The sequence below is a fragment of the Hermetia illucens genome, chromosome 1 (assembly GCF_905115235.1).
Source record: "Hermetia illucens chromosome 1, iHerIll2.2.curated.20191125, whole genome shotgun sequence".
NCBI classification, from domain to species: Eukaryota; Metazoa; Arthropoda; class Insecta; order Diptera; family Stratiomyidae; genus Hermetia; species Hermetia illucens.
In genome coordinates this window covers 107,620,385-107,635,005 of record NC_051849.1, presented here as the reverse complement: position 1 = coordinate 107,635,005, position 14,621 = coordinate 107,620,385, and the positions used below count along the sequence as shown (strand labels likewise).

General features: G+C 39.5%; 1 protein-coding gene across 1 annotated transcript in view; it reads right to left on the bottom strand.

Annotated features, from left to right (window-relative positions):
• Window positions 1-14,621, bottom strand: part of LOC119651539 (indole-3-acetaldehyde oxidase-like) — a 77,676-nt gene that overhangs the window by 49,732 nt on the left and 13,323 nt on the right. Inside the window, 2 exon segments of the mRNA XM_038055175.1 lie at window positions 10,183-10,355; window positions 10,416-10,456. Coding sequence (XP_037911103.1) covers window positions 10,183-10,355; window positions 10,416-10,456 — 214 coding nt within the window.

Genomic DNA, 14,621 nt, shown 5'->3' with positions numbered 1-14,621 from the left:
TAAAGAAAGAGTTCCGGTTTCTAAGGAATACCTAAAGAGAACCTCCTAATTACCGGGAACGGTAATGAAACACGTGAAGGGTGGCCTTATTTTAAAAATCTCCTCATTCCTTCGCATGCAACTTAACCAATCAAACTGGCCAGAACTGTAAAACTCAAATAGGTCCAAAACATTGATTTTCCAATATTGGACAAAATGGAATCAGTGATTAAGGGACAAACAAATGAAGCACCAGTTATTGATGATATTTCTACACCAACCATCAAATTACGCTATCATTGAACCCGCCATTTATAATTTGCTTCTTTCCATATGGAACCAAGAGTGTATAAAACAAAAGCTTATTCAAATCGGTTTACCGTCTGCCTGCCAGTGCGTCTGTCTGTCCGTCTGTCACAAGCATTTTTCTTGGAAAAGGTTATAGCGATTGACACCGAATTGGAGGAAATGTTGGGACTGTGAACGCTCACGCATTAGTGAGTTACATCATTCTACGTCCAATTCAAGGGGGCCTACATATGCAAAAGGGGTTTGTAAATTTTTTTCGCCAAGTATAGTCGTATTTGGGGTATCAAATGAAAGGTCTTAATTAGTACCTTTTGAAACCGGTCTTCACACTCCTTGTTTGAAAGGTGAGGAGTGCGAAGACCTAAAGCGCGAAAGTAGATTTTCTCAAATAATATAGAGCACGTAATGTTAGGTACTAATGAGACAAATGTCAACTCAAATGGTTTTATAAAAAAAATTCACAAAACCTTTCATATCTGAAGCGCTCAGCTTTCGGTTTCCCGGCTTGTTTTATTTGTACTTCCGAAAATGTTAAAACAGAAAATTAGATTACGTACTCGTAAGATGCTTCATAAGTAGCGAAAAAATTTTGAAATAATAAAATCGGAAACTGACCAATTATTTATTATAAACAAATTCTAAAAATTGACGTTCACTAAATCTTCGTCAACTTCAAATGAATGAGCGTAGAAATGAACACCTAAATTGGCAGTATTACTAAGATGAAAATTTCCCACTCAACGAAATAGACGTAACAGAATAAACACCTGCTAGATGAGATTCCATTTTTGAGGGAATCGCGAAAAAGACAATATCCGGAAAATCACCGAATATACAATATGGAACGTTAGGAGCTAAGCAATTAACCCCACCTCCAGCAATAATAAATGTCGACTTTTCTTTGAGAATAATTTTCTGAGAATACTCTCTTATAGTTCACGCCGATCCGAATAAAATTCACAGAGATGTGATCGCTGAAAGAAAAGAATCCATTACACAAACGATCTGAAGTTGAAACTTTCAACGCATTTGCTACAAATGGGCCAGTGATCTTTTGAAACTTGGCAAGCCTATACAATACAAACAAGTCGGAATACCGGGAGCTCGCGCTTCGGATATAAAGGTTTTGTGTTCATCTTATATAAGAAATTTCAACGCACATTTTTCTATCCGTATATAGCTACAAACCCAACATAGTCCTTCATATTTTTCCAAACTACGAGACATACGTACATATTACAGCCATAGATATTCCGCTCACCCTAAACAAACAAACTGCCTATTTCCGAATACTGTACACATATATGAACGTATATAAATTGATTGTACCCATATTTCCGATCTACTTCTTATATCTATTTGAATTAGGCACTACCCGCAAAGTTCATTAGCACGCATATATTATATACCTACATACACACATGTCTGGTTGACAAATAACTAAACAACTAAAACAAAATAATTCACTGGGACCCAATTCATAAGAACTCATTTCGTTGGGGTATTGAAGAATTGATATGTGATGATGACGTCATGCAGGTTGTAGAGTGCACGAAATTCACCCCCTATAGCTTTGTCAATAATAGTTGGATTTTCTTCAAACTTGACCAAACTGTGCATGTTCTTCATTACACGCATGCCAAATTTTGTACTTCTGGGATGAACATAAGGGGGGTGCCGGGTAAATTTCTAAAATATGGAAATATACTATTATTAACTTTATTTGTGCAGATATCGGAACCGGATATATTTTGAGGCCTAGATTTCATAGAGGTGCACCACTGTGACTTTTTTCAGATTTTTCGGTTGGGTAAGTTCTGAGAACGAGACCTGTTACACTTTTTGGTGGTCATATTTTGAGCCCCCACTCCCTTATGTTTCACCCAATATCAAATATTGAACCAGTTTCGAAAACTACTAATCGAGATCTTTCATTTTATATCCCGCATGGCTGCATTCAGTAGAAAAAAAAATTTGCACCCTCCATTCACAGGTATGGGGAGCCCCCCCCCCCCTTAAACTTAACACAAGATGGCGCCACACACAAAACCTTAAAAATGTAGCATTTAATCATTCGATTTTTTTCGCAGAAAATGGCCGTTTTATAGCCCAAAAACGACTGTTTTTTAATGAAAAATCGGACCGTTAACTTTGGCTGTCCGCCATTTTGTGAAAAATGCATATTTTCTAAATCCTTCAATCAAACACTAGTTTTTACTGTAATTTAACTAATTCATCGACATTTTTTGGTTCAGATGATCCAGTACGCCATAATTTGGGTCACCGGAAAACATCAAAATTAAAAAAACATTTGTTTAAAATTATCATGATGTAATGATTTCGTAATTTTCTTAAAAAATTGTTTGAAAATAACTGCCACAAGCCAATTGATCAAAAATTGATTGATGAAAAACTGACGGACATGTTAAATATGAATAAAACGAAAAAAAAAGAATTTTTGGTTGCATGCAATGAAATATCTGAACCATTCGAAAGTCATGTTTCAGCCACAGTAGCTCGCATTTCGAGTATAAAGTATAAAGCTACAAATGCAATATACTTTTTCATATTTTTCCAGACAGATGTAGATATTATCCTCACCCTAAACAAATAAACTGCCTATTAATGAATACTATACTTATATATGCACATATATAAATTAAATTGATTGTATACATATATCCAATTTACTTCATACATAAATTATACATATGTACATATAAAGTGGGTACACTGAATACCGCTTGTTCAATGTAACGTACGTAATGATATATATATATTGGGTTGGGGAAAACAGAAATGTCGTATTTTGTCAATCGATGGCGACACTTAAACATATCTTGTGTTGTACTTATCGCATCGGGTCATACTATATGGCGATTTGAAGACGACAATCAGTGCTACAAGTGACTCTTTGCTAGTGTTGTGATCGTACATTTCAGTCTCAGCGCGTCAAAAATGGAGTTCACCAAAGAAGAAATTCGTCATATTTTACATTTTTACTACCTGAGAGATAAAAATGCAACGAAGGCGGCCGAAAAAATTTGTGAAGTTTATGGGCCCGATACTGTAACGATTCGCACAGCACAGCGTTGATGCGATCGATTTCGTTCTGGTGTAGTGGATGTCGAAGATACACCCCGTACTGGTAGGCCAATCGTCGTAGAAACCGGTAAAATCTTCGAAATTATCCAAGTAAACCGGAATGTTAACATTCGCTCGATTGGCCTGGAACTGGGTATAGACCATAAAACCGCTCGGAACCATTTGCAGAAGAGTGGATTCCAAAAAAGCTGGATGTCTGGGTGCCACACGAGTTGACGGAAAAAAATCTCTTGGACCGAATCAACGCCTGCGGTGCACTGTTGAAACGGAACGAATTCGACCCATTTTTGAAGCGGATGATGACTGGTGATGAAAAGTGGATCACGTACGACAACCTCAAACGAAAAAGATCGTGCTCGAAGCACGGCGGGCCCGCCCAAACCATCGCTAAGCCCGGATTGATGGCCTAGGAAAGTTTTGCTGAGTGTTTGGTGGGATTGGAAGGAAATCATCCACTATGATCTATTCAGCTATGGCCAGAGCCTCAATTCGATCCTCTGCTGTGAGCAACTCAACCGTTTGAAGCAGGCGATTGACCAGAAGCGGCCAGAATTGGTCAATAGGAATGGTGTTGTGTTCCACCAGGACAACGCTCGTCCTCAAACATCTTTGATGATCCGCCAGAAGCTACGGGAGCTCGGATGGGATGTCCTATCGCACCCACCGTATAGTCCAGACCTGGCACCAAGTGATTACGATCTATTCCGGTCCATGCAACACGCTCTTGGTACTACTTGCCTCAAAAGAGGCTTGCAAAAACTGGCTTTCTGAGGGTCGGTGGGGTCGGTAATGAAGTTAACTTCTAAATGGTAACAAGTTTGGGAACAAAACGGCGCATATTTGACTTAAATCGGATAGTTCTAAGTATCAAATTTCGATCACAAATACGAGATTTCCTTTTCCCCAACCCAATATATACAAAATATAAAAAATTTGTTGTTGCCAGGCATTGACATCGAAGCCACCAACAATTGGTTGGCTAATGGTGTACTGTTCTATAAAACCGAACCATTCCTAACTTCAATTCAGGATACTTCGCTCCCAACAAAAAATTATAAACGGTACATTCTTCACGACTCCTCAATCACCAAAACCTGTTGTAGGTTATGTAAGTGTGAAGAGGAGACCATCCAGCACATTACATATGCGTGCAGGATGTTGAACAGTACCGAGTACGCCAATCGTCACAACTCCGTCTACCAGATTCTCTATCAAAACCTTGCGTTGAAGTATAACTTAGTGGCAACCTACCATCCTTACTATAAGTATACTCCGCAAAGAATCTTGGAAAATGATCGGGTCAAACTACTGTGGGATCACACTATTGCCACCGACCACAGTATTAATCATAACAGACCCGATCTAGTTATGCTTTTGAAGGAAGAACGAGCGTACTTCATAATCGATGTAGTCGTACCGTTGGACCAGAACACTGTTGAAAAACAGCACGAAAAAATCCGGAACTACGGCCGCTTGGCGGACGGTCGCAATTTCAGCGACGGGATTAGTCCCGCAGAACTTACGTAAAGCACTGAAAACCGATCTTAGGGCTGGACTATACATGGAGATGCAAAAAGTGATTATTCTTGCAACCTGTGCTATAGTCCGAAGAGTCCTGTCCGGTAACAATCTGACCTAGTGGGTTTCAGTCTTAATCCGCACTCTCTTCGATTTAAGATCCATATCTCTGTAGTGTAGAACCATCGCGTCATTTCTTGAAGTGTTTGCGACAATCGGGATGTAGCAATACATTTCCTCATGGTCGCACACACTTTGCATTAAAACGAATCATCGCTCTGATGCCCATCCTTAGTTTGGTATATTGAATACCGCTGGTTTAATGTACAAAAATATATCTGAATTAAACACTACCCGCAAACTTCTTTAGTACTTATATATACCTACATACACACATATGCCTATCTGGAGCAATTGATATTGCTGCTGATATGACTAAAAAGCTTGAAACAGAATATTTCTTTGCCACTTTCTTCACTTCACTTCGTTCATATGAACTCACTTTGTTGTGGTATTGACAAATTGATATGCGGTGATGACGTCATACACGTTTTACAAACCATGAAATTCACAAAAAATGGAAAAAATTTCATAATAATAAAATAATAATCCGCCGTAGCCGGTCCCAACCCTGGTTGTGAAAGTCGGAGAGATGAATAGTTTCAGTCTGAATGGTTGTACGCCACCGAAGCTTCTCAGGGAGTAGGTGAGGAAAGTGCAGGAACTTTCAAGTCTAGCAGATTACTCACTAAGGAAGCTATCCCCACAGCCTGGCAATTAGGTATAAAATGCAAATCCATATATGAGAAGAAGAAGAAATTTGAGATCCGGCACAGACAACCGGCGACTTGGTGACTGGACCGGGCTCCCGTAATGGACAGCGCGGCGTCGAAACCGTTAGTCGTGGAGCGGTTTGATGTTTAGGCGCCACGACGACTTCAGCAGGTTCTCGTAGGCAGCGGATGAAGTGGACAGAAGAAATGAACCCCTTCATCATCCGCTCCTACTACGAAATAATGGCAGGAGCGGATACAATATCTTACCAGCACTTGTTGCACCAGAAATTCGTCGAGCGTTTCCCGCAATTCGCCCACTTGACTGTGCAGCGAGTCGCAGACCAGCACCACTTTATAACTCGCAGCGACACAATCCCGTCCATCATCAAGGAACGTGTTTGGCTTGAGATCCCTGCGAAAACTGGTGACCGAGAGTCGATAGGGGCAGAGGCGGCGGCATCAACAACACCACGCCGCACTGCAGGCAACAGTTTCAGTACTCGCCGAAGCACTCTTCTCCACCGTCCAGCTGAGGATCCTGCTAAGCTTCGGGACGAATTCCCGAAAGCGTATAAAGAATTCTTGGAAATGGATCCTTTGCATAGACCAGGTATTCCCAGGCTCTATACATCTCCAGCAACTCCGGGAAGTCTATCTCAAATCAATGATGAGATAGCATCTCACTGTGCTATGTCGCTGCTAAACGGGTGAGAAATAAAGTGCATAGGGTTACCGGAACTATGCCATCCCCAGCGAAACACCCGTAGGTGAAATTCTGGACACACTAAAGCAGAAACTTTCAGTCATATACAGTCGGTTACGACGGTATGGGAAAAGTCACTCCAGATGTGTGCAGAATGCAACAAATGCGAGGAATCAGTTTTCGGTAACGGAAGCGAAAGAATACTCGGGTGGACTTTGGGGGTTACCCTTCGAGCATGCTGAGTGGATCACCGCCGAAAACACCCGCCATGCCAATACACCTGGCATGAATTTTGCGGATGTTACCGAAGAGGAAGTTCGACGAGCCATAAAAAGCTCGAAAAATTGGAGGGCCCAGGTCTGGATCGGGTGCAGAATTTCTGGTATTAGAAATTTACCAGCGTACACAGTCGGTTGGCACACAGTATAAATGAGGTCATGAGTCGACCGGAGGAATTTATATCCCTATCCTCACTGCAGGGATTACCTACCTTATCCCTAAGAAGGACACGGCCCAGGACCCTACAGATACAGGACCGATAGCTTGCCTACAAATTCATAACGTGCATTATTAGCGGAAGGGTCAATGCGCACCTCGAGACCAACAGCATACTGTCCGAGGAGCAGAAGGGCTGTCGAATTGGGTCGAGGGGCTGCAAAGAGCAACTCATTATCGACTCGGTAGTTATAGGACAAGCAACTAGACACCAAAGAAACCTCTTTAATTGCTGTATCGATTATGCCAAGGCTTTCGATAGCGTCCCTCATGCCTGACTAATCGATGTCCTACATCTGTATCGCATTGATCCGAAACTAATAAAGTTTTTGACGACAGTCATGGAAGGGTGGCACACCACTCCGTATACGAAGGGGCATTTTCCAGGGAGATTCATTGGTTTTGTATGGCACTGAACCCCTTTTCATGGCTACCGAATGATGTCACAGGGCATGGTTTTTTAAATGTAGCCTACGTGCTAAGTGCGAACTGACACACTTGATGTACTTAGATGACATCAAGTTGTATGTTCAGCCGTGATATTCGGATGGAGTTTGGATTAGACAAGTGTCGAAACCAAGCCATCCGCAAAGGTCATCACGACCCGCATGTCGCACTAGCATTGTTCACCTCCACATCGAAGCTATGACCGAGACAGACTTCTACAAGTACCTAGGAATTCTGCAAGGAACCCATGCTCGAGTTGGTGATCTGAAGGATGCTTTGCTGTCCGAATTCGTGCGACGTGTAAAGCTGGTGCTGAAATCGCATCTCTCGGGGAAGAATAAAATATGCGCGTTGAATGTATTCGCTATCCCTTTCCTGGCTTATGCATTCGGAATATTGCCGTGGACGACGACCAATCAGAAACAAATCTAGCGGCGAATTCCGAATGCATCATCCAAACTCTGTAGTGGAGCGGATGAACCTGCCTCGTGGTATCGAAGGTAGAGGCGTGATTGACGTGGCGCCACAACATCATTGCTAAGTCGACTCTCTACGCGCTTATTTTTACAGCAAAGAAAAGGCCAGTTCCTTGCGTGACTATGGGCTGACTCCACTTGAAGAATCGATCTTTCAATCCTATGAGTGAGGTGACGTCGGACCAAGAGCGGATCGATGAATGAAATTCGAAGGCAATGCATGGTAAACACGTAAATTGTCTTTGGCAGCTATTTGTCCATTTGCATTTGTCGAACAGATGGCTGTGTGCTGGGGAGCTCTTACCTGAGACGGAGGGGTTCATGTTTTCATTTAGAACGACGTGGCGTCACCCGAGCTTACAAGAAGCTCATGATGAAAGAACGGGTGGAGAACGACCAGTGCGGAATGTGTGGTTCTATGTTAGAGACGTTGGACCATCTCATTTCTGGCTATACTGTTATGGCACCGGTGCAACATATCACCAGGCATAATGCTGAATGTATGATTATCCATCAAAACCTTGCATACAAGCATGGGCTGATCACGGGAACATGTCCGATTTACCGATATGAGCCGCAAGCAATACTTGATAAGTCTACTGTTAGTTGACAAGACGGGTCGCTCCGCGTATATTATTGATAACAGCAACATCGAACGGAAATACGGGGGGAAGAAGGTGAACTATGCTCGGGTAATCAAAGAAATTTGGCGTCTCGAGCGGGTAGTTGTAGTTCCCATAATATTGTCAGCTACAGGTATTGTACCTGAATCCCTCACGGCGTCCCTTGATGTCCTGGGACTCTCACACAATCTAGTTCAAACTATGCAGAAGTACACCATTCTGCATACGTGCTCGATGTGGCGGAGAGTTCTTGACGGATTCTCCCATTAACCTGCACCCGGGCCACCACCATCAGCGCCCCTGTAGTTTTTAAGTAGGTAGGATCGTCCGAGCCTAAATGCTTGGCACTTAGTGTTAGTATTAGATAAAATCCGGCATCTGCCGAGATTGTGACAACTCGCAAATAATAATCGTTGGCGCAACAATCCATATTGGAGCAGGGCCTTAAAGTATGTTAGAGCACTTCATTCTAGACCGTAACGGTACACTATAGGATTACAATAAGCTATAGGAGGCAATGTGACCAGCATTGCGCTCGTCCGAGATTATTAGCCTGATTTGACTCAAGTACTCATTCACAGCAGAGTCGACTGATATCCAATGTCAAATCACGATACAAATCCCACTGCCACCAGTGAGATTTAAACCGCAACCTTCCATATAACACACTATAACTTTGTTAACAATATTACTTCGTTAATAATAGTTAGATTTTCTTCAAATTTGACCAAATTGTGCTTTATATTATTTTTTACTTCTAGGAAATTTGCCAGGGAAATTTCTAAAATATGGAAATATACTATTATTAACTTTGCTTTTGCAGGTATCGAAAGCGGATATATTTTAGGGCTTAAATTTCGTAGAGATTTTTCCATTGGAAAGATTCTGAGAACGAGCCCTGCTTCACTTTTTGGAGCACACATTTTGCGCCTCCACTGCTCAATGTTTCACACAATATCAGAAACAAGATCACTTTCGAAAAGTACTAATCGAGTCATTTGATACCCCACACACCATATTTGGTGAACAAAAATTTTACACCCCCCGTTTCACTTGTATGGGGAGCCCCAACAAAATCATCACAAAACGGCGCCACTGGAAATATGCAAAAGAATTCACAGACCGCAATGCTGACCACATTGTCTACTACAGTGTACTGCAGTGTACGGTCTTGAATGAAACTACTCGAACACACTTCAATTCCCTGATCCAATATGGATTGTTGCGCCAACGATTATTATTATTATTCACAGATCACACCTTCTTACCAAATTTCGTGACAATTGTTTTAGTCGTTTTCGAGTAAAGCAGATGTGACAGACAGACCGACATTGAATCGATTTTAACATGGTTTCGTATTTACACTTAAAAAGCGCCAAAGAAATTAATTTTTTTATTGTTTCAATGTGTAAAATCTTTTTGTATAAGGATTTAATGTAGAAATAAATGTTGCCATGAAAAAAAAGTTCTTAAAAATTGTTATTTATATAAATGAAGCAATCTGTACAGTTACAATAACTCTTACTTTTTTTACTATTCCAGATCATTATTTCATAAGTTATGGATTTCCTTACCATATCTAGAGTTCTCATTTTTTATCAATTCGCTTTGTGGTATAATTTTGAGCCTTTAAACCGAAAAAAAATCTACAACTAATTCTCAAGGTATTTTTCTTTTTTAAACCAGATTTTAAATAAAACAAATCAAAGTTTAGTATATACATCCATTTACATAAGTCTTCCTCTACTTACTGAGTTTATCGCCCATGAACGTAACTCCTTAGTAATTGGGTCCTTGCCAGTTGCGGTCACAATACATGCACCACATCCTCCTTCAAGACACATGAATTTAGTACCGGGTAAATAGGCATGATTTCTTAAAAAGGAGTTCAATGACGTTGAAATTGGAACTCGAGATGTATCAACTGCGGGGGAGAAAATTTATTGGTGTTAGGAAATATACACCCAAAAAAATCAATATTTACCTTCATAAGACTTTCCATTTATTTTTACATGTATGCTTGCCCTGTAAAATTATGATTTCTCCATTACAAATTCGTGCATTATATATTGCATATTAAAAATATAAATATAACATTACATACTCTATATCATCTTATTTTTAATTATATTGTGTATGTTACTAAAGCCGCATAAAGCGTGAAAACACTCATGTGGTAGTGATCAATTGTCCGAAGCTACTCAAAATATTTCGACAGTCCTCTGGCTACAATATTAGTACGAATCTGCGGAATTGGTGGGTGCAAAATTTATTTTCAAAAAATCTGGTCATGTGATATATCAAATGAAAGGACTCAATTAGTACTGTTCAAAACTGGTCCCATATTTGATTTCGAGTAAAACGTAGGGGGGGGGGGGGTGGCTCAAAATATGACCTCCAAAAAGTGGAACAGGTCTCGTTCTCAGAATCTATCCAACCAAAAAATCTGACAAAATCACAGTGATGTATCTAAACGAAATCTGGATCTCAAAATAGATCCCGTTCCGATATCTGCACAAATAAACTGAGTAATAGAAGGTGAAATTTGTACATTTTGTGTGAATTTCGTGAATTATTAAAAATGTATAACGTCATCATAACATATCAATTCGTCAATGCCACAACAAAGTGATCTCACGTGAATGGGAGGTAGCAGGGAAATATTTCGTTTTAGTTTGTTAATCATTTATATATCAACATCACTTACTCCAGACAATCATATGTATGTCTTTATATGTAAATGAAACCTTGGGGTGGTGCCTAATTCAGATAGATATATTTGTACATTGAATAAGCGGTATTCAATATACTTCAGATGTACGCTATATATTCTTTTATGCACGAAGGAAATCGGAAAGAATTTATTATATATACATGCATATATAAGTATAGTATTCAGTAATAGGCAATGGTTGTTCGTTTAAGGTGGGGATAATATCTACGCCTGTAATATGTACGTATATCTTGGAGTTTGAAAAAGTATGAATGTATATTTTGGGTCACATGCGTATGGAAAAATGTGCGTAGAAAGTTTCTCACGTAAGAGGAACACAAAACCTTTATATCCGATATTTCGACTTGTTTGAGTCTTTAATTTCATTATGTATTCCAATTTGTTAACTCTTTCCGGATTTAAATTTTGTTTACGAAAATACACAATTTCTTTTGTTATTCGCCTCCACCAACAGATTAATTTTATCCTTTTTAAGGTTTTGTGTAAACACAAAACCTTATTAAAATCGGTTTACTGTCTGTCTGTCTGTCTGTCTGTCCGTCTGTCTGTCTGTCTGTCTGTCCGTCCGTCACACGCATTTTTCTCGGAGACAGTTATAGCGATTGACACCAAATTTGGTAGAAAGGTAGGAATTGTGAACGCTCACGCATACAGTGAATTACATCCTTTTAGGTCGAATTTAAGGGGGGGGTCCCCATACATGCAAAAGGGGGGTGTAAATTTTTTTTTCATCAAATATAGCCATGTGGGGTATCAAATTAAAGCTCTCGATTAGTACTTTTCAAAGCCGACCTTAGTTTTGACATTCGCTGGAAGGGTGGGGAGCGCGGGGGGTTGAAAGTGATCACTTCTTTAAGGGGGCCATTCTCAAAAACTACCAAACCGAAAAATCTGAAAAAAATCAGGAGGCTGCCACTATATGGTGCCTGGGCTCCGAAATACCTTCCATGCTGATATATGTTTAAATAAGGTTAATAATAGTATATTACTACAATTTTTTGTAATTGGTTAGAAACTCCCCTTAGGTTCATCCTAGTACCATGAAATTTTGCAGTGATATAGGCTATAATATAGAGCATGATTCTACCAAGTTTGGTGGAAATCGCACTATTACTAACAAAGTTATAATACCTAATTTGTTGCTTCTTTGAAAATTGAAGACTATGAATGTCAATATCACCCGAAAGTGGATACTCTCACATAATATATGGATATATTACGTGCTACGTACTAAGAAATACACAAAACCTTTCGTACCTGAAGCGTCCAGCTTCCGGTTTCCCGACTTGTTTATTAATTTTCTTTGCATTGTGAGACATGAGTTGCTAAAAGTTTGAAACTTTCGAGGTCCTGTGGTGGTCACTTTCCATGTAGCATTACTTAATATTGCTGGATTTTTAGATTTTTTACAGAAATAGGTAATATCACATTCGATCTCGATAGTTATGATCCTAGATGCGATGCTACCCAGGAATCCAACTAATAAGGGAAACGTTCAATGACCCGAGCATTTTCTGTTCATTTTCCTAAAAATTCAGAGCCATTCACTCATGGCCATGGTTCTGTGACAGAACGGAAAGATATCATCAACCCATTCAAGGTATTGGATGGACGCGGCGCGGTCAAACCTTCAACTCCTTGCTTAAAATGTCATGAGGGACATCACCGATATTGAGAAGACATAGGGTCGTTCACAAAATCTAACCCTCTCGAATTCTCCAACATCTGTTCGGCGATCGGATTTGGAAGATCATGATGTCAAGTCATAAACAAATTAGTGTAAACACGGATCCATGCTTACACGTTTACAACTTTTACACTTGCCGACAGGAAAAAAGAATTTGCAAGAACCCTTTGGAAAAGAAGCATCATATCTATGCTCAGCAAGAGAATTAATAGTCATTGTACTCAATATGGTGTCAACATTCTCAACTTTGAGATTTTTCCAGACTCTAAAAATGATAAAACAACCATTTGATGAAAATCAGTATTACTTAAAAATCGACCACAAAAACGAACTACATAGAAACGTGGATTTCAACCAAAGGCACATAATATTGTGGCGCGGCAGGATTCGCGAATGCGAATGCGAACAAATAGATGGCGCGGAACTCTCCACTTTTTTAGAACTCGCCACGGGAATGGAGGACTAGCGGTGAGAAAGTGCCGTTGGCTGGGACAGGAAAAGACCGCATGGAAATAAGTCGGTCTCTTCTGTCGCAACCACCGGGAGACACACGCGGCTTCTCACGCGGCCCATCAAATAAATACGAAAAACCTTTTACCGTTCACCATATAATTAAACTCGCAATGGTAAGACGTAGAATCCTGCGACTAAAGTTTCTAAATTGAATAATAATAATAATAAAGTCATAAAGTTTCTAAATTGAATAATAACAATAATAATGTTATAAAGTAGCGTTAATTAATATTAGGAACATGAAATGTGGAAAATGAATATAACGGAATATATTGAAAACCCATTTATACAAAAGTGATTTCCAAGTTGCTTTTATATACATAAATATGAATTTTCTGAGTTTGATCACAAGGGTGTACAGAATCGCAGTAACTGCGAATGCCCAGACGATACTGAAATTTTCTTAAAGTGGTGAAAACGGAATTCGGAAAACAAGTTAAAAATATAAGTTCACCTAGAACATTAGCAATAGCGAAAGTTTGTTTGATTGAAATCCAATCAAACAAAAGTGACAGTAATTAACCCTAAAATATCGTCTAAATGAAAGAACCATTTTGAATATTTGAAACAATTCCACCTATAAACGCTACAGAAGTTAAAAAGGCAAACAAACAAAAATTCATACCGGAGAAAGCAAAGGAACTTAAAAACATTGTAGCAACTTCTGGAAAGCTGGAACCCAATTCTTTAAATGAAGAATAATTCGGCTCCAAAAGTGTTCTCTCTCGAAATTACTGTATTTTATAACCATAAAGACATTGGTCGCCCATTGAGCTAATAGGCTTTAAGGTAATTTAACTTAGACACACCTTGGGGTATAGGAAGCGCAAGTTGATAATCTGTTGATTGAACTTTTGTGTGAACATTGTGGAAAACAAAACTTCATTGAACAAAAACTTCCGTGCAGAGCATTTGAGTAAAATTATTGATATAAAAGCAAATCCATAAACAGTTTAATTTTAGTTTGCTAAAATTATTTATTAAAAGGTAAATATGCATATTTCGGGGAGTACTTGTTGTCTTCTTCAGTGTTCAGTAATTTTCATTTTATTTAAGTAAAAGAAAACAGTTATTGGATTTTCTTTTATAAAAAAAACCTGGTCAAAATCAGCTCCTCGTCTCGATCAGGTGTAGAATTTCTGGGTCGCACAGTTCACCGGTATAGACGATCAGTTGGTACATAATAGAAACCAGTTTATTAGTCTCTCCTAGGAATTCGTACCCTTGCTTACTGCCGGCTTTACTACTTTGTCTTG